This window comes from Zonotrichia leucophrys, chromosome Z, assembly GCF_028769735.1.
Source record: "Zonotrichia leucophrys gambelii isolate GWCS_2022_RI chromosome Z, RI_Zleu_2.0, whole genome shotgun sequence".
In the NCBI taxonomy this organism is placed as follows: domain Eukaryota; kingdom Metazoa; phylum Chordata; class Aves; order Passeriformes; family Passerellidae; genus Zonotrichia; species Zonotrichia leucophrys.
The window spans coordinates 49,865,959-49,887,650 of NC_088200.1; the positions used below are offsets into that span (position 1 = coordinate 49,865,959).

The 21,692-nt window shown below is 37.6% G+C and overlaps 1 protein-coding gene across 3 annotated transcripts in view; it reads left to right on the plus strand.

The window, feature by feature from the left end:
* Positions 1–21,692, plus strand: part of AOPEP (aminopeptidase O (putative)) — a 182,686-nt gene that overhangs the window by 18,519 nt on the left and 142,475 nt on the right. For all 3 annotated transcript variants that reach the window (XM_064735730.1, XM_064735731.1, XM_064735732.1), the window contains exons 4-5: positions 4,831–4,993; positions 8,761–9,009. In XM_064735730.1, the coding sequence (XP_064591800.1) occupies positions 4,831–4,993; positions 8,761–9,009 (412 nt within the window). The remainder of the gene's footprint in view (positions 1–4,830; positions 4,994–8,760; positions 9,010–21,692) is intronic.

The window sequence follows — 21,692 nt, forward strand, 5'->3', positions numbered from 1 at the left end:
AATTTTGTCTTTACACACCAGAAAGCCTTCCAGGGTAGCTTCAATTTAAATAGGCTTGCCAAGTTGTTTATATACAGTATGGTATTACTAGTGTTGCATATTTATAATATCATACATAACTGGACAATTAATAAAATCTTTTTAAAAAGATGCAATTTATTGGAATGAGTTAGCATTTTGGTAAGCAGTTGTGAATAAATTTATTTTGAATAGAATTACAAGTTAGCTGAATTTTTTTTCCTATAAAAGTTGTATTTAAAACCAGTGGACAGGCAGACAGTAAGAGAACACCAATCTAAGTTTGATTCCTATGAGCTTTTAGAGATCTGCATCCTGCTTCACAGACACATCTCTACATGTATGGATCCAGTGATCCAGTGCATAGCTGGGCTAGGTGTACTCTTATATGCAGATTCCTCATTTACCACTTGTATTTGCAGGTTTTGGCAAGAGTCTGTTCCCTCCCATATGTGCCACTTTTGCATTCTGCCTCCTACAAAACTGTGGTTGATCCTGTCATTTAAAATAGAGGGAGCCCAGGTTTGTTTGAAAATAGTGATAGAATATTTACACAAGTAGAAATGGTAACTATTTGAGTATGACCAAAAGTGCTTAAAACACTTCGCATTCTTTATGGAGTACTTAGAGAAGTTGATCAGAAAAATGCAATTATTAATACCCTTTGGGAGAAAGCTTCATGGGGAGCACTCCATGTGTGTATAAAGTGAGCCATTTAAACATCAGATTTATTTTTCTACATTTGTCAGTTTTACTTTCCTTCAGCACGTTACTATAATACATAGAAGCTGCAAATACGTTTAGTCACAAGCACCTTTCTATTTGTTCAGTTCATATTCAAGAAGTAGATTTTCAGCCATTAAGTGTGAAACAGACTGGCTCGCTTTTTGTGTGGTTACTCTACTACTGTGCAATTCTTGATCTTGTTTTGACACCTGCATTGTGAGTGAGGAGTACACTGGTAAAAAAAAAACCAGAGTGCTAGACGTAGTTAGCAGCAGCAACCTTTGCTGCTAACTACACTGTTTCCTTTGCTTGTGCTCCTCACTGTCCACAAGGCGAAACAAAAGAGTGCAGTACTTGTGTTGGTTGATCTCCAGGATGTATCAGGGTCTGCAGCATGGTAGTTGAGAGCTTGTCATGTGCTACTCATCCCTCTCAGACTAATGCTCTGGCATGAATGTGAGGGAGCTGTGTGAGGAGTTCTGGTTTTCAGATGAGATCAAGAAATCCCTACAAGTCACAAAGAGTTTCTGAAAGCTGGAGGGCTCTTAGGCCTGGTGCTCCAGCCAGAGAGTAGTTTTTTACATAACTACTTATTTAGCTGCATGTTTATATATTAACTCTAGCTAATATATAAATTAGTATATCTGTTGCTGTTGGGCTATTTCTCCTTTTCTGTAGGGGTAGTCGAACTTTGTGGGTTTTAGTAAACAGTAAACATCAGCTGTATTTTGTGGTGTTTGTGTTAGTGCAAGCTATTTGACAAAAAATATACTGGTAAGTAAAAATGTTCATAATGTGCTTGCATCTGGCATTAACAGATATATCTTTGGCATTTTTTCAGTTATAATGAACTCTATAAAACTCAAACAATTTTAGTGATCTCAAAGATAGCTGAATGCATTAAAAATTCTAGGAAGTAATTACATAATTTATCATTATTATTTCAAGTAGAAGAAATAAACGATCTTTAAATTGTTCTTTTGCACAATTATAAATAGATTAAAATTCCTGCTCTTGTTAAATATTTGCATGGAAAGTTTTTCACTTTTGACTCATAGAATAGGTGATTGTTGCTGCAAGATTAGTGCAGTTAGGACACAATAGATTTGCTTTTCAAAACTGCAAAACAATTCAGAATTACAGGTAGGGAAAATAACAAAATATTATAATTGCCTAAAAGAAGTATGTGCAAGAATCAAGTTGTTTTAAAATTACATTACAAGTACAAGGACTGGGGTGATCTACTTCTGTTTTTCCCAAGGACTAATCCCAGCCCAACCTTTTGTTTTGCCCAATGTGTTCTCACTTAGTTGGAAGATGTTTTTATGGTACAAAATGCTGTGTTTTGTAAAGAAAACCACGTTTCAGCTGCACTGTTTTCTGTTATCCTAGAGATGGAGCTGTCTCCAAGGCTGACACTGAAAAGCACAATGCAGCCAGAGGATGGGGAGAGCAGCAAAAAGGAGTTGAGTGAAGCTTACGATCCCAATCTATGTACTGGGATAGATCATAGGATACAGATGAAGGAAAAACAAAACAAAGTCCCCTGATGTGAAAACAGTGTAAGGGAGGAAGTGAAGTTTTGGGAGAGTTCAGGCTGGGAAACAATCTTACCAGTAGTGAGAGAAGACACAAGGTTACTTGAGTTAGTTGAGCCATTTTTCAGACAATGCTTTGTGGTTCTCTCCAGAGGGAACTTCTGCCCATAAAAAGACCTTTTCAGTCACTGATCAGCAAATGCACTGTTTCTCAACCTGAAGGATTCTATGGTTCTATAGGGAGAACTCACTTGTCATGCCCATGCATGTGATTTCAGTCAACAGCTGTAGGATAAATATGTAGGTATTTTTCATAGTTCTTGACATCAAAAAGCATCGCAAGAAGTGGACTGAGCCCTGGGTAGATATGCAGAGACATTATAAAACTTGGATCTTGCTCTAGGAGGATCCATAGTTCACATGATTTCTAAAATCCTTGCAAAGTAAAAGGAGCTTTGGTACCTTCACTCTTTTTGCATCAGGTCAGCTCTAAATCTTCTGCTCCTTGCTAATTTGTATAGATTTCTGAATGCAGTACACGTTGTTCTTCTCTCTGGACTGTTAATCTCATTGCCTTGCCTTTTAGACATTCTGTTAAAGCTGTTTGTGGAGTGTTTTTTAGGGAAAAAAACATCTTGCTTGCTCTAGCCTGTCTTACTAAACTTGTTTCTCACTGTAACACTCTCTGATCTCTACCTAGCACAGGCCAACACCCGTTCCTATTAGACAATCTCACGGTTGTGTGAGCCTTCTCCTTTATACCTCGTGCCATTTGGAACAGTTTTCTATAACAGCTTTTTGACTTCCATGCCTTTTTCAGAACATAGTTGAAAACACATGACAGCTTTTCAATTACAGCATTCTCTGATGCTATTTAATTCTAAAGTTTTTACAATTAACATAACTACATGGAGCTTTTAGTAATACTTTATAGCGCTTAGATGTTACACTAAGTGCAGAACCTCTGAACCTTGTCCTGTATGTATGTAAGTTAATGGCAGAGTTGTTATTAACTACAGTAACAACTGTGTAGGCTTGGGCCTTTAGCACAGTACAAAGTTATCCTCCTTATTCTTAATGTGTTTGGAGCAAATAAGTCTATTCTGCTTACATACTGACAGGAGCTTAGGAAAATTACAAGAGCAATATATGTTCACCTGACAATACTGACAAAAGGTTTTTGATGGATGTTGCCTAAAGTGGAATGGGGTGAAGGAGTATGAATGGTTTCTAGTGCATATAAGAAGCAAAGATTTTATCTGCCTCCCAGAAGACTTCACAAATGGTATTGCTTTGTCATACTAAATAGAAGGTGGAAAACTTGTCAAGGCTAAACTAAAGATTTTTTTCTTTGTTCTTCCTTTGGACAGCCTGACCTTCTTAGGTCATTAAAGTAGGAAATCAAGTGATGCTTTGTAGCAGTTGTCTATTTCCTTTCCTCTGTGCCTTGGGGTTTCCACTTAGTTGTGTTTTTTTTTTTTTTTTCCCCTTTTGGTAGTGTATCATAGTCCTAGTCAGAGTTCTTTTGCAAAAGAGCAAGTACTAAAGTTCTCTCAAAATAACTGAAGTTTGTATGTTTTCACGTTGCCCTAGCTACAATTATTTGCACATGATTCATCGGATTGTAACTCATGCTAGGCTCACTTCAAGATAATGAATCTGCTAGTATGGTGTAGTAACTGTATTATGACCATAAATTAGTACATGGATGTGATTCTTAAACTATGTCCTTTTTAAAGGGACAAACAGAAAATCTAAGCAACATTTGTATTAATGAAAAGTATGCTGTTCTAAAACATCCACCTTATAAAAATGTGTTTGTACATACAATAATCCTATGCCATACTCCTTGTCTCCCCACATTCTGTTCTCGTAATGATAGAACTTAGTATATTTTTACTTTCTAATAGATTCTTGTCTTGTTTTAGCACCTTCATGGGGTAACATGGCCAAGTTGCTGACTTAGGTAATATCTCATCCGTGTCTCAGCTTTGATTTCTTACTGCCTGGTTGATATATTACATACCTCAAATAGCTGAGTCCAATTCACAAACATTAGTGTTATTTGTTAGAACTTGCCTATCAGTTTGATACTGCTCAGAACACAAAGGAAGAGTTTTGGGTTGTGTGAAATAATAACACAGAAAAGACAAAATCATAAGACAGTAGATACAAGGCTGAAAGAGTTAAATTTTAATATTGTGTATTTAAAGGTGTTACTAGATTTCATGTCTGATGTAATTTTTGGGTAGTGACAGTACAATCATGTTAAGTTGCATTAATAGCATCCCACTTATGGATGATTTATTTACAGGTAAAGACATCAGCAGAAAGAGCAAAGTTGCAGGTGTAAGTAGATAGAACACAGAATTCGTGGTGGTTACATACAACTGTTCTTATGTTTCTCAGTACAATAATTTTTATTTCCTCCACAAAAATACCAGGATGTAAGGTGGAAGATTTGGCCCAAAATCTCAAGTGCATGAAAATGTCCAGTACCTAACATGTGCTGTAAGACTCATGAGTACGAATGTTCTTTTGTTTACAGGTATCTTGAGCTGGTACTACTATGTGTCTATGCCAATGCCAGCATCCACCTTCACTATTGCAGTGGGGTGCTGGCAGGAAGTTAAACAGCAGTCCCTCAAACAAAAAGCTGCTATTGGAACAAGCACTGAATTTTCCTTGCCATCATCACAAACTGATTTAAGGTTGGTGTTTATAATATTATTGAAAAATTAAATGTATGGGTAGCATTTCCATTTACTCTTTGGAATGTGAAAATGAATCATATTGGCACCGGAATCAAAGTAGAACTTGTTTAATCTGAACAGAAAAATCTTGACAGGAAAATAATTCCAAAGGCATTATTTCATGGGAGTGGTTCTTTTTATGTGTTGCTACTTAGTGAGCAACAGGGTTTGTAAATTCCACTGTCTGCTAGATTTGTATCCTGTATACTTAACACTCTGCTGCAGCAATGCCAGGTGCTGTCTTGTGTCTAAAATATTTGACTCAGTCCATTCTGGATACCTAATGACTCCTACTATAATATTGCCTACTTTTTTGCTCTGCTCCAGTCTCATTGCCCAGTTAGAGCTGGCCTGTGCACTGGGGTGATGTGAAATGACCAGGTACATGAAAGATCTAGTACAGTGGTCCCATAAAATAGAGTTGGACCAATGATTCTTAGCTGATTTTGACCAAAATTAATAGAAATGTAATTATTTTTGACACATCTATTCCTTCTCCCAGTCTAGTTAAAACTCATTAAGTTTGAATTATGACAGAGTGGTAGATGAGCAGAACAATATATGCCTGAAAATAAGATTTGAAGACAGAAAACAAGTTTCTGGAAAAATACCATTTGCTTTCACATGTATTTACCTTAGTTAGCAGAAGTCTCAGACATGGGACTTGATTTTCTCTTATATTACTCTCAGCTTTTCAAATTCATATCATAGCACCACAGAATAACCCAGGTTGTAAGGGACCTTGAAAGTTCATCTGGTCCATTCTTTCGTGGGGAGGAGCTTAGATAAAGATATCTAACACCCATTGGCCCTTGTCCTGGCCATGTAGCTCCTTGTGAAGAGAGCAACTGTATGCCCTTTGTAGATGCCCTTCAAGTACTGAAACACTGTGATGAGGTTCTCTTTTCTCTTCCCTGGAAAGGCCTAGCTCCTTCTGTCTTTCCTCACAGGGCAGGTTCTGCAGCCCTTTGTTCATTTTTGTGTCTTCCTTGAATTGTGAGGCCCAGCAGGAGAGGCACTGGTTCCCACGGGTGCTGCGTGACGAGCCGTGCTCGGGGCTGCTGATCCACCCTGTCCCTGTGTGCCAGGGGTGCCGGTTCCTCTGTCCCTGGTCCCTCTGTCCCTGTGTGCCAGGGGTGCTGGTTCCTCTGTTCCTGATCCCTCTGTCCCTGTGTGCCAGGGGTGCTGATTCCTCTGTCCCTGTGTGCCAGGGGTGCTGATCCGCTCTGTCCCTCTCTGCCAGCAGAGCCCCTGCAGCTGCAGCCCAGGGCCTGGTTGCCCTCGTAGCTGCAGTGCCACCGGTGACTTGTAGTCAGGAGATTGTCCCCTGAACCTCCGTGTCCCTTTCAGCAAGGCTGCTCCCCAGACAGGCAGGTCACAGCCTGTGCTGGGCCCTGGGGTGGTGCCACCCCAGGTGCAGGGCTGTGCCCTTGTCCCTGGCCAGCCCCACCCTTTCAGCCTGTACAGGTCTCTGAGATGCCTCTCCCTTCTGATGTGTCCACCTCAACAGCTAACCTGGTGAAAGTGCTTTCAAATCCATCACTCAGAATGTTTGTGAAGATGTTGAACAGTGTGTGGCCCAACACAATTTCTTGGGGAACTCCACATGTGACAAGCTGCCAGCCTTAGTGAAAACCACTGATCACCACTCTCTGAGTGGGCCCTGTGCATCAGTTTTTGCACCCATCTTGCAGACCACCTATCCAGTTTGTATGTTGCCTGTTTGTCTGTGGCCAATGGTTTGCAAAAGTCCAGGCAAACAAGGTCCACTACTCTTCCCACATCAACAGGAATTGTTATTTTATTGTAGAAGGTGATTTGGGTTCTAAGTTCTTAATATATTTAACTTCATTATTTATTAATTTTTTAAACTTTATTATTTATGTGTTTAACATTTTCCTGTTACTCAGTTTGAAACTTTGCGGGAAAAATACTTGTCTTTTAGACAGCTGTTTTGAAAAATACTTTGTTAGCATTAAGACGGTGGAACCACTGAGACATTGGAACTTGAGGACTTAAAATGGATGTTTTTGTTGGAATTTAAAATTAAATTATTCTAATTAAATTCTAATCAAGCAGCTTGACTGATTTTGGTTAAAAAATGCTAATTGATCTTGAGAAAAAACAATTTCTTACTTTACATAGGATCATTAAGAAATATCCGTTCTAATTTTGAAATAATTTATAGGTTTGATGAGCTTCTAGAAATTGCTTTGTGTTTATTTCTTTGCTACTTATATGTTTATAATATGACTGCCTCTGCAAGAATAAGCTGAAGATGTATTCCTCTCCAAAATACAGCACATTTGGTAATAGGAATTTATTTATTTATTTATTATTAATTATTAATTTATTTATTGATTTTGGTGCAAAAGATTATTCTGGCTCATTGTTAATAGAATGTTAGGCATGTGTCTCGGATAAGATAGTGGAGATAAAGTGTAGGGTAGCAGGAAAAGAAAGGAATTCTGAAAGAAGCTGTTGAAGTGTGTAATGTAATTTGTGTCCAGGTGCCAGTGAGTTTGACCTAAGCAGGCTGTATCAAAGTAAATGTTAAATGGAGCTATGATGTTTATAACTTTTTATATCCTTGTGGTCATTAAGGAATTGGCAATCTTTATAAGAGATATGGTGCTAGCTTTCATGTTCCTGCCTAATCTCTGATAATAAAATGCAAAGTGACATTGTTTTAGAGTAGAAATATACTAGATTAAACCACCCTTATAAAAATTGTGTGCAATGGATGTGGATTCTTTGCATATGCAGTCAATGAAAGGACATAGAGTCCACTTTGACAGAAAGACTTATGTAAGGTGCTAGAGACTAGAGTGTTAATACTTCAGCCACATCTCATCCTTTTCTACATGTCATCATTTTGTTTTCTGTGTCAGCACAATCTTCCAAGCACAAGTGCTTTGGGCAATGCTAGGTGCTTTGCCTGTTGAGGCATTGTAGAACTAGATTATTTAAACTGAAGTTTCAAACCAAGGAGAGGCTGTGCACTGGAGAGAACATAGGCTAACAGGTGAAAACATGAAACTGATTTCTGTTTAGATAAGAATCTATTTGGGCAGATAACTTATTGTGAAGGTATATGACTCAGTGTTTAGAAAGGATTTGATTTACCCCTCCTTTCTTCCAGCTAGAGCTCTAAATATCCTGTAAAAGTTCTATAAAGTGAGGTTGGCCTTACGTGGTATTATTGAATGTCTAGCATGATAGGCCTATACTGGGTTTTTTTACTTAATAATAATAAAAAAAATTACTTGAAGCTTTTGGAGAATTTTAGTAAAAACAACAACAGAAAAAAACCCCTCCTGGAATTATATTGCAATTGAACCTAAAATACTTGTATTAATGTTATGTTAATATTCATAGAATTTTATTTTCATAGCCAAGTTTGAATAGGAATTTTCAGAGTAAATATTTTTTGTATTCTTATTGGTTCTTTTTACATATATTTTGAGCACTTATTCTTTTGATGCATATCTTTTATAAAAACAGTGCGTGACTAGTCTCTCTCATTAGTTATGGGTTCTACTTAGATATAGTAATGAGTGTTTCAAAGAGCTACACGTGTGAACTGGGTGAGGATGCAAGTGAGCTGATTCTATGGAAATTAATGATGTCATTCTGATGTCTAGAGAATATGTCTTAGCATAGTTAGTTGCGCACATTTCTGATAACGCAATTAAGTTTTGTTTTGTTTTGTTTTGTATTTTCAGGTGGCATGAAGAAATCTGTGGTCATGTGGAGTATCCCTGCCGTTTCCAAAATCCTGCTGCCAGGTTGCAAGCAGTCATTCCTTATAGAGTCTTTGCTCCCTGGTGCCTTATGGAAAGCTGTGAAGAATATTTGCTTCAGCTAGTTCCTCAGTGCCTCTCAGCTGCTTATGCCACACTGGGTACCCACCCCTTTTCCAGGCTTGATGTTCTGATAGTTCCTTCCAACTTTTCCAGCCTGGGAATGGCTAGGTAAAGAAACTTATTAGTATTCAATCTGCTGTATTTTGCTAGACTCTTTCTTACCAGCTAGTTAAGAGTGTCAAGTTGATGTCAATATAAAGTTGCTGAGCTATTTTTCTTAAACCAAACTTAAAACTCTTGTTCTGACTCCATGTGAGTAGGTTTGTTTGCCTCCTTTGTGACCTTTAATTTTAGTTTTTACAGGGCATAGGGAAGGGAAATTGAAGTTTATTAGAAATGTGGGTGTAAATTTTTACATTTGTCAAACTGAAGTTCTTTTGTTTGTTCTTTTGATCTAAATACTTGATGTCGTTGTCTTGTTTTCTTTTGGCATTGATTTTAGCCTTATATTTTGACAGAATAGTAGTATGTTGAAGTCCAAATCTAGGGTTTCTTCACAAGCATTTCCAAAGTGTGGGTTTCTAGTCAAACACTTATCTTCAGAAGCAGAGGGCAAATAGTAAGGATTATGCTATCAAGTTTTCATGGAATTGTGAGGGTTTTCAAGCCTGTGAAGGTTTTCAAGCCCGTCCAGGTACCAAGCCCATCCAGGTACCTCTGAATGGCATCTGTTCTCTCCAGAGATTTGACTGTACCACTCAGATTGGTGTCATCAGCAAACTGGCTGTGTGCATTTGATCGCATTGTCTGTGTCTGTTAAAAATATACTGAACAGGGCCAGTCCCATTACTGACCCCAGATGATACCACTCCTCACTATTCTCCTCTTGGACAATGAGTCATTCACTGCAACCCTTTTGAGTGTGACCATCCAACCAATTCCTTATCCACTGAGTCGTCCTTCCATAAAATGTCTCCATTTTAGGGACAAAGATATTGTGCAGGACAGTGTCCAATGCTTTTCATTCAAGTAGATGACATCAGTTTCTTTTCCCTTGTCCACCACTGTTGTAACCCCATCTTAGAAAGCCACCAAACTTCTCAGGCATGATTTGTCAGTAGTACAGCCATATTGGATGTCACCAATCACCTCTTTGTCTTTGATGTGCCTTGGCATAGTTTCCAGAAGGATCTGCTCCATGCTTTTCTGGACCTTGAGTAGAGGCTGGCTGGCCTGTAGTTCCCCAGGTCATCCTTTTGTACCTTTCTAAAAATGGGGGTTGTATTTCCTTTTCCAGTCACTGGGAACTTCACTGATGCCAATAAGATCATGGCCTTGCAGGCCATGTTTGTTCCCCATGGTGCATGCATTAGCATGGAGGCTTTTAAGTTGGGCCCTTGAGGAAACTGACTTAGTGGATGAAATTCTTTCGTGGTGCTCTTCAGGTGCCCTTGTGCTGACCTGTGATCTCTCTCCAGGCTCTGTGCATCATATCAGTAGGGTGGATTGAAGTTCCCCTTCCCCAGCAACTTTAGTTTAAAGCTACCTTCTCCAACCTGGCAAACCTAGGACTGAAGATGCTCTTACCTTCTCTGACCAATGGGCCCCGTCAGCAGGCCAGGTTTCACAAAGCGGGTCCCATGGTGAAACTAAATCCTGGTGACTTTAACCAGTCTTATAACCTTTAGCTGATTGGACAGGCCCTTTCAAGCTGTAGACTTTTTTTCCTATATCTTTCCTCTTGCAATCCTCTTTTGGGTTAAAAGTCAAAAATTATGTTGGCACATTTACAATATTGTATAGGTTTTAGTAGAAGTTTGCTTGCTTTTTATATTTCATCTAGATCTAGAAAATGTAAAATTTTAGCATTCAGTCACCCTTCTCTGTCATATAAGGCTCGCTGCTTTCTAGATCCCTTTTGCTGGTTACTGAGTTTTCAATGATAGTTCTTCACTCAATGAAGGCATCAAGTTGGTTTGTGCTCCTACCACAGGTTCTCCATTCTTTGCCTGGTGGTTTGATTTGAAGTGCAGTGTGGTACTGCATGCCATATTCTTTAAGCCATATGAAATTTGCTGCTCCTCAGTAGTCTTCTGTGACTTCAAAGGCATGGTACTAAAGGGTTGGCACAGGGCCTTGCTATAATTGGGAAAGAATCCAGCCATTTGACTTAGCTGTGAGATAAGAGCAGGGATCTGTGGAATCCTGAAAGGCAAGACACACAAATAGTTCAAAATGAAAGAGAAAGCAGACAGTGATGTCTGGGCCAAAATTACAGCACAGTACAGTAGGAGAAATCTTTATGATTTAGTTGTTGATATGCTATTTCTCTATGGGAAATTTTCAATGCCTTCTCTGCATGTACCTTTCCCAGAATTTATAGGAAAAAGGTACCTGCAGGGAATTGTTGCAAAACCATCTGTCATTATCTGAGTCCAGACTACGTGTTCAGAACACTATAATTGTGTTTTATTTGTGAAGGACATGAGAAGAAGCTGTGCTTTTATTCCCCTATGCTTCATCTAACCACTGTCAGTTCCAAGCAATTGATATTATTGAAAATAAGGATGAAAGAAGGGGTGTGCATACTTCCTGATGCACTTCCACTGCCTGTATTTAACAGTGCATCAAGCCAAACACATACAAATTTTTAAAAATTTAACTAATGTAAGAACTAATTCAAGATGTTTAAATGTCAAGTTGTATTTGGGCAGAAGATTGTTAAGTGACTCATAATAGCTTATTTGTTCTTGTTGTATGTGATTTCTCCAGTAGAAGCTTCTGGGTATATAGCAACTTAAATGGTTAATTCCTATGCATGCAATGATAATTGCCTAAATTGCTTAAGCTAACAATAAGCTGTGTGCAAATCCATGTCAAAACCCATGCAAAGAAAAAATGTTAGCTATTACCTTGGGTTAAAAAGGTTGCTATAGTGTTTATGTTTTTATCTTCTAGTCTATCTGTAGCAGTACAAACATAATACTGCATGCCAGCACATAGAAGCTGTTGTTACGAGAAATCTAATTGGACTCCTGTCTACCAGGATAGGAAACAGACATAAATTTTAGTAATTACCTGAAGTATTAGGGTTTTGCAGCATTTGGTACTTTTCTTTGTTCCTCCATTAATTATACTTACTGTGTTTTTCGCATCTCAAAATGCTTCTTCTTATTTGGGAGAGATGTTTCCCAAACACATTAGATTGTGGTATGAAATTATGATAGTTCTTGCACAGAATTATCTAATTAGGTGTTTTGAACTGCCTATTTCAGTGGCAGCTACTGTGGGTCAGCTGCATTTCTCTTGATATCTGACATAATACATCTGACAGATGCATTATGAGCAAAGCCATAGTTGAAAGCATATTCATTGTACTTGTGTTTTTTGTTAATATTTTCCTTGTTTTTAAATTTTCTATGGACTTCTGTATGGAAATATATTTATAGAGGAAATATAAAAATAATTTCCTCTTGCTTCCTATAGATCTTTGAAGATGGAGGGTTTAGTTTTGCACACTTTAATTTTACACTGTTTTAATTTAAGTGATTCTGTACAGTTTCTCCTAAATTCATGCTAGTAAAAGCATGATGTGTTCTGCACTTCTTTGTGGGTGATATTACATTGAACTGTACAGAAATTAAAAGCATTGTGTGCCAAATTTAAGTAGCTTAAAAGCCTGAGATTCAATGCCTTCTCTAGAATGTTGAGAATCTCATGAACATGTAACAGCAGTTAGTTATCTAATTTTAAGTTCTTTCACTAGCAGAAGAGAGTGAATTGGAGTAAAAGGAATAGGGAAGTGTGTCAGACTACAAGGCCCTAGAGATTGTAATTAAGTTGTTCATGAAGAGATCCTTGACCATACACTGCATTGAAAGGTGCATATCATTTATGCACTCAGAGAACTAAGAGGTTAAAATCAGATTAAAAGTAGCACTATCTTTTGATACTGTTGGTGATATGGTACTTCCCTGAGGAGTTGTTGGCCCCATTGGCGTTTAAATGTTGGAAGCATTTCACATTTGCAGATGCTCTCATATGAGCCAGTAGTTGCACATTAACAGAGCTGAAGGAAAGATTTCAGATGAAAAGTAGGGTATTCTGTGTACTCGCTGGTTGTTTGGGCTCTTCAAATCAGTTCACTCCCAATCCAGTTTTGTTGATCCCATTTGAAATCCTAGTACTCAGATATCTCTTCTCACAATTCTTTTTTTCAGAACCTGAAGAGACTCTGAATTCCTTGTTGTTTTTCATTCCCTGAGGAAAAACATTATTTCAAATACAGAAACTCTAACTTTTAGTGCCACCTGAGCCTGCCCTTGAGACTTTGACTTTTCTTGCAGTGTTTAACTATTTTAGCTTTTTCACAGTCACACCAATTCCTTGTGTTTCTGTGGTGTTAGAAACTGCTTAGCAGCTTTCTACTTCTTCAGAGCACATGTGCTGATGTTTATTTTACCCTCCTGAGAACTGTAAGCCTTTGCATTCAGTTGAAATTCACTTTTTGAAACAATGGTTTTTAAACTTTTGTTTCCAGCACACATTGTTTGAATGACGTAAGATTACTGCTTTTTCTGTTTGAATTAATGTATTAATGTACTAGTTTTGTACTAAGTGCTTATCCTAGTACCATGTACAAATAATCTTTCTAAGTGCATCACATGTTGCTGGGATCTAGAAGAGTATGATGAGAAAAGTGTCCTTTGGTACATACCACACTCCTAGTTTTTCCTGAAACTCTTAGTACTAATAGTGACTGTGGGATAGATGGACATCTGGTCAAATCTGGTTCATCTGTACTTACAGACGATTTTGCCCAGCAAAGCTAGTGGAACCAAAGAACTTCTGAGCAAGATTCTGACATTTTCAAAACAGGGTCCTAGTGTTAGATAATTTGAATTCTATTTAGGCTCTAAAATTAGTGGCCTTATTTTCAACTCTGCTGGACACCCTTGAAACCCAAATGGTGTTTGATGATGAGGATGCTTGGAATATTTATAAACCAGGTCTGCTGACTAAATGTGGATTTAGCAACCCAGCTTTAAATTCCTGTTCATAAAGATCTTACTCTTCTCCTGTCATGTTAAAAAATTGTCTTTGGTACATATACCTTTCTTCTTTGAAGAAAGAATATCTGTTTCTTCAAAAAATGTTGTATCAGCAGAACTCTTGAGTCTTTCCAGTCTATGTCACCAAGATTGTTAACTTCTTGAATTGAAAAGAGAAGGCTGAAGCAGCCTCTTTCATCAGCGCATCTGTAGCCATCATTTGTCTGTTCTGTATGTCTGCAGAGTTATGATGACAACTGATAAGCCCATAGAAAATCAGCCAGGACTACTGGAAAACATTCAAATGTCAAAGTTAAATGTAAAACCTTTAATATTGTTCAGTCTTGCAGAACTGCGTTTTACTATGTGATACTACTGTAGAAGCCTTTTCTGAGTCAATACAAATGTAGACACACTTTTTTGCACATTTCCAGTTGTTTGAATTTGACAAAATATTCACAAGAGTAATCCTTTAACATTTAGTTTATATTTTGCATATCACTAGTTGGTTATCCACACAGACATAAACATGTACAAAAATATCAAGCAAAAAGTAAAAATATGGTGGAAGAAAAATTGAGTCTTAGCTGTGATAGTAGTAAATCAGAGTATGTGGCTGTACAACACAGACATATGGACCTAGTGGCATTTAGAAGTTGCATGAATTGACTCAAAGAGGTAACCAGGGCAACCACCACTTTGCAGCTGAAATGCAAAGAGTAGATTTATTTCATTGACCTACGAACAACATTGGGCAGAGACCCAGAGGAACACAGGCTCTGTTAGGCTTAGTTCATCCCAGTGCAAAGAGGCACACAGCAGCACAGCCTCTGCAAGGCTTGGTTCGCCCAAGGGCACAGTGGGGTGCCTGCTGCCTGCCCCAGTATATCTCATGCACACACCGCTCATTACTAGGCAGTGTTTTTGTGGTCTTGCTCTCTCCCAGCAAGAGGCTCAAGCATGTGGAGCGTTATCTCTGTGCAGGAATTCTACTTCTCCAAACAGGTGGATAATGAACACTTGGGCATAATAAATGGAATTTTACAATAGTAACAGTTGTAGCATTCCCACCTGCCAGGTTAGTTAGAGAGAAACTATTCTCTCCTTTCACCCAATCTTCTGGATTTAACCCTTTCTTGAAGATATTTGCTGAGCCTTAGCTGAAGTCTGAAGTATGCTTTGGTACCATGGCAATCACAGTCTTCCATCCAGTTGTCATTTTGGTATCAAAACAGGATTCAGAGTACGTGAGGTGTGATTTATTTCCTTATTAATGTGCCTTGTTGGTCTGTTAACTCATAAGCGTTAAAGCTGCTGTTTTAACAGAGAAGCCAGATGTGTGTTCTGCAGCATCAGGGGGATTTCTTTTGCATTTTTGATAGTTTTCCAAAGAGGTTTCTCAGTGCTTTTGGAAGACAAGGTACAATATTTGCCTATCATAAGATGCTTCTCTTATGGGATAGTATCACAAGACGATAACATCTCAGTCTGACATTACTGACCAAAATTGATACAAAAAAAGATGTTTTAGAACATATGGGCTTACTTGTGTTTCAAGTATGCAAATTTACATTGTTACTATCTGTAATTTTATGAGATTAATAAAGAATTTTAGGAGTTTAAAAACCACTTGCTACTTCTGCTGTGTGGCACATGTATTCTTAAAAGGGCATTTGGTCATTGAAGCTGGAGAGGTTGTGGGGCTCTTTTGATGCTGCTGTAGAACGGTAACTGCATGCTTTTGAATTCTAGGATTAGAATTATGGCAGAGCCTGTTAACATCATTATAGTTAAATGTGCCTAAGCATTTCCAATATAAGCTTGTATTTCAGTGGTTTATAGCTGTAAAGGCCTGTTCCCAGCTTAAAGCTGACATGTAGTGGTTTGGCTTAGGAGAAATGGGTGTGGCTATTGTACACACATGTGTGAGGCCAGCATGTTTCTATGCACATTGTGTTTGTATATCTATAAATATATATATATATGTGTGTGTATGCCTAATATATACCTGCCCTTTATATATGCGCATATATAGGTGTGAAGGTAATGTGAATTATTTTATTTGTGTTATATGAGCCGCTTGGCATTTATAAGGTAAAAGTATAATTTTCCCTCAAAAATGACTGTTTATAGAGAGCTAGAACATGGAGAAATGAGAAAATTATTTGTCATTATTGAACACTGAGTTTGTGATTTTGAAATTAATTTTCAGAATTCTTTCTCCCTGTGTCTTACTTTATCTCTCTTAACTCTTTTCTCCTACCAATAGATATGATTGAAAATTACTTTTGCTTATAGATCAGTAGCAATATAGTCTATCTATTGTTTAATATTCAGTTAGCAACAATAAACCATTCCAATTAACTTTCTGAATGATATAAATAGTAGAGTGCTCATAAATGCAGAGATTTTGCATGTATATGCTGTGAGTGGTAAGAAATAAGATAATAAATGCTGCAAATTGTTTTGAAGCCATAAGCTTAATTTTTAAAGGGCCAAAAGAAAGACAGTGTTCAAAGCAGCCACAGGCTTCTGTCATGCAATTATCTCTGATCTGACTTGCCGTACCAAGTATGGGAAGCTTTCTTAGTCTCTATGATAATTACTGCAATTTACCAGCCCCACCTAGGAAGAACCTGATCCAGGTAACAGATTTTAGATTTTAAATGTAGACTGCAAGACCAATCATACTTAAAACAAACGGAAGTACAGAGAAATCATTAAATCTATGCATATTACTTTACCTCTGGCATCAATTGCCAGGTGCTAATGCTTTTTGCTGTAGATTTGGTTTCAAGCTGAAACAAAACCCCACCAAAATTATGCAAACAAATTGGTGGCTTTATTTTTCTTTTTGTTTGTAGTTCTGTTTGTTTTGTTACTAACAGGAGTATGGTTTAAGGATCCCTAGCCCTTTTCTTGTATGAGTAGTAGTTTGAGTACTTGCTGGTGACAAGCTCAGAGGAGGCTAAGAGAAGTTGTGTTCCTAAAAACCATGAAGTTGCTGAGCAAAAACTGTGCAGTCCTGCCCTTATGAGCAGTAGTGAGGAGTATGAGCAGTTGAGTGATCTATTCCTGAGCTCCATCTTTGGGCTCTGGGCAGGGAAACTTTTGGGTTAGTCACAGAGAATTGGGTAGGCAGTATTGATTTGCCTCTGCTCTGCTTGCCTACCCCTGGCCTGGAGCAATAGTTTTGGCTACAATTATGACACCACACTGTGCCCAATTTTGGGCTGCACGTTTATGTCAGAGATGCAAAGTGAATCAGGCCTCTGCTAGCATTACTATGAGAATAGTTGTATGAGAAGAGGCTGATAGAGCTAGATTTGTTCAGCCTGGGAAAAGATATTACTAACTGAGACTAATCACTGTCTCCTGCTACTTGAGGGTGTGGTTGCAGAAAAAGAGAGCCAAAGCCATGGGTCTCTCAGAAATAGGGAAAATATATGGAGCAACATTCACAAGTTGTAGTGATAGATTTAAGAGGAGATACAAGGAACAACAGTTATTGAGGATAAGCACTGAAACAGGTGGTCCAGGGAGCTTGTGGAACCTCCATCTCAGGAGGCGGTGAAAAGAGGCCTCTTCAAGCTTGATTTTTTTTTTTTCCTGAGATTCCAAGCCTTCAGTGCTTTTACTTGTGCTACTCCCTTGGTTTTAGGTTCTGTTACAAATGACACCTCTCCCTCCATATTACCTGTATGGCCTCATTCATGTTGCCATAGTACTTTGAGAGCTTTTCAACAATTAATGTTGTTTTCAGAAAATCTGGGAAAGTAGTAGGAATGCATTCTTATTTGGCAGGTAACTAATTGGTGGGTATAGATGTTACAGGAGATCTTTTGAAGAAGCACATATATCCTAATTCCTTTCTCCTGACCTCTCCCTTGCAAAGGTTAAGTCAGGAACTGTGCCCATATCTTTTGGACCTAAACCCAGTGTTCTAACATTTCACTGGCCTTTCCAAACTTTTCTTGTTTGTGATAGTAGGTACTAGCTACCTTCCAAGTTTGAAAGGTATACTCCAAACTTCTGGGCTGCTAGAACTAACAAAAATCTGTCTTTAATTGAAATAAAATATGGTATTCTGTTTTACCTCTTTGTTTTTTTAAAAAAATACAAGCATTTTCATTATTACCTCTAATCCTGGAAGATTAAAGTTTCACATGTAGAAGTTCCAGTGCACTAAAAATAATAACAGCTGTTGAAATTGATGGTAAGGAATGGGATTTTTAGTCACAGCAGATCTAATACCCTGATAGAGGGTTATAATATTAGTCTTATTGCATATGGTGTCATCTTCTATGAAATGTTTTGGGAATAGACTGATTCTATTCAATTCTTTAGAATTTGATTCAGAAAGTTGTTAAGCCTTTGGAAATGCCCACTAAGTACTCCTGCAGCATGATTAGTTCAAGAAAACCTGTATATATGCCATTGTGAATGTGAGTGGTGGTGGTTTCATTTTGTGGTGCAAGGTTTTGTCCAATGTCAGTTTTACTATTTGATTTAGTTGAATGAAGGAGACATATTTCTTATAATGTTTTTTGTTTTGTTTTCCACTGGGAAGTTGTTTTAGGTGATGTACAGTTACAATATGGGACATTTCATTAGGGATTAAATTTAAGTGTGACTCTCATGATTATTTTTCTAAGCATTTTCATCTTTCTGATGATGTATGTAGAACTCAGACTGAACCAACAGTATAGTATTATACAAGAAAAATGGCTTTAATTATTTTCTTGTGCATCTCCCAATCCCTTAAAAAATCCCCATAATAAACAAGCAAACAAAATCCTCTTGCCCCCTCTTCATCCTTCAGTTCTACAACAAGTGTTCCTGCGTAACTCTGTGGAAAAATATGAATCCATGAGTGAAAAATCACTTATCTGTTTTAAAATAAGTAATTATTTGAAATAATGTGAAAGTAATTTGAATGGCTTAATAAGTGCAAAATCTGTTCCTTCTCCAAACATATGATATGCAGTTTATGACTGAATCTGTTTTAAATTAGTGCCTATGTTTTTGGTTTGGTTTTCCACCTAATGTGTCCAAAGAAGCAATTCAATTTTGCCCATACAATTTCAACTTCAGCAGCCAGGTAATATATACAGATGATGAATTTTCTTATTTTGAATATAATACATTGAATGTTATGGTCACAGTGATGCTCGTGTAAATAATGAGTGATTCCAGTAAGTTCTGGGTAGATCTGTCCTACATGAATGAGATCATAATTTGTCAGTGAAACTTCAAATTTTATGGCCAAACCATAAAAAAATATAGAGGTGGGTGTCCTTGTAAATATTTGTGCTTTTCAGCTGTTAGTTGAGATGAGGTAATAAACACTAATGTTCCTAATTTTTACGATGTATACTGAGATATTGTTGCAAATTGGAGTTCTTTTGCAAATCTTTATTTACACTATGGTTTAGAGCTTGTTGGACAAAAAGCTGATTATAGTGATGGCTTTCTCCTCTTATTTATTTAAAACTTTTGGCACAGTGGAATAGGAATTCATTCTCCTACCTGTGATTTGCACAGATGTTGTTTTGTTGGGTGACTGGTCAGTTGTATTCAAAGTCACTTTCTGTGAACATAGCAATTAAGCATCTTTACCTTTAGCCGTTTTTGCTTATCAAATGAAACCAGGGAACAGAGACCTGACTTTCTAGTCCATGTGTCAGCTACAGGCTCTTTAGAGAGGGATGTGAAAGACTGTGTTCAGACATTTCCACTGCAATGCTAATAATGTGTATCACTGCTTCTTACACATGGAAGAAGAAGATGGGGGAAAAAGAAAAGGATGGAAATAATCCCTTCACAGCATCTCCATGTCTTGATTCCAGTGTGTGTTATAGAGTACATTTGGTTTAATCATTTGACAGAGGCCTAATTGCTAATTCTCTCTTGCTTTCAGCTGCAGGGGTATAGAAACTGCCAGAAGGTAGTGTGGAGGAAGGCAGAGCCATGGTTTTGAAATAGATGTGTTGTGAGGAAGATCAGATAGAGGATAAGCTGAGGGGAATCATACAATCATTTAGATTGGAAAAGACTCTTAAGGTCATTGAGTCCAATCATTACCCTAACACTGCCAAGTCCACACTAAACCATGTTCCTGAGTGTCACGTCCACATATTTTTAAAATAGATTTCTTTAAAATAGAAAACATATCTTTTAAATATCCATTGATAGCAACTCAACCACTTCTCTAGGCTGCCTGTTTTGCTGTTTAATAACCCTTCTGGTGAGGAAATTTTTCCTAATATCCAAACTAAATGTCACCTGGAACATCTTGAGGCCATTTCTTCTTGTCCTGTTGCGTGTTACTTGGGAGAGGAGATTGATGGAAATGAGTAATGACATAGGATCTGTGAGGGAACAAGCCAGAAAATTTAGCTAGTGAACATATTCCAGGCACCATATCAAACCATGTGTTTTTGCATGGCTTAGTGAAAACAAGGAAATTTCTTTCTAATCTTTCAAATGATGTATTTGACACCTCTGAGGATAATTTTTTTGAATTAATTAAGTTGCTGCAGTATCACATTGGGAATATTATTTCTGGCTGTTATTATTTTAATTTTGTGTAGTGACTGAAAGCCGCAGTAAAGGAGTAGTCTTCCAAAAGTGCCTAATTTGAGCAGGGACTGCATAGCCCTATGAAGCAATTCCTATGGAATGCTTTTCTGTTTGGTCTTGTAAAGGGAATACTACAGCAATACTGTTTTCTGAAGCTTGATAAACTTCATATATTGCACAATTTCATTGTGTAAATCCATAATTTCTGGAGACTTGGATTATTGCCCTGTTGAAGGATTCTTTTCCCTTTATTTGGGAATGTGTGCATGTTAGATTGCTCTTTAGGGATCTGAGCATCCTTGGGAACATTCTAAAGTGGCAGAAGTAAATGGTAGACAAAAGAGGTGAACATGTTCAGAGACTGTTGCAGTAGTTGGTTGCTTTTGTAACTTGTTGGAATATTTTGTAATTAGTAGTAGTTTGTGTCTGGTTTTGTGGGACTTTTAAGCAAATTGACCCAAAAGTTCTTTTAATTAAGAACAAAACCAAAATTGTGAAACAAGGTTACCAAAGGCTTTATGTATTTTTGCACTGATTTAAAAGGGGTTTTTTTCACCTCTACTAGCAGGGCTTTTTTGAGTGAATTTTCTATGGACTGGTGCTAGAAGAGCCTGCTTTTCATGTTTTTTCTTTTCCTTCTCAAAAGCTAAATTCAAAATAGAGGCTGTGATAAGAGGAAATTCAAGTCAAAATTGGTTGTGAAGCAAGTGGAAGGACCACAGAATGCTTACAAACAGGAAGAAATACCTGTCTAAGATTTATATTTCTCCTGGTCTGTGAGTGAGACTTTTCCTGCTGATTTTGGTATTTTTCCAGAAGTGTGATTCTCAGGTAATTTCAATTGAGCAACACAATAGGGGCTTTTAGATCTTTTGAAATACACATATACTAAACTATTTTCTTTGGGGCTGGGATTCAAGGTTTTGGGTTTTTTTCCTTCCAGAAAGCTTGAGAAGAAAAATTAGAGGGGAAAAATAGGATAAACTCAAAAGAACCCAGACAGGACATTTAGAACATCAAAACAAAGTGGTGGAGATGAGGTGTTTCTCTGCAAGTAATCGTTTTTCTTGTAACCATGTATTTCTATGTTTCTCCACAAGGCTTCCCACAACTTATCACAATCATCTTCTGTAGTTAGTGGAATCATATAGGGGTTGTTAAGAATAATTCCTCTTCTATGGCCACCATAAGAGTTTGTAAGATTATTATTTAAATTTT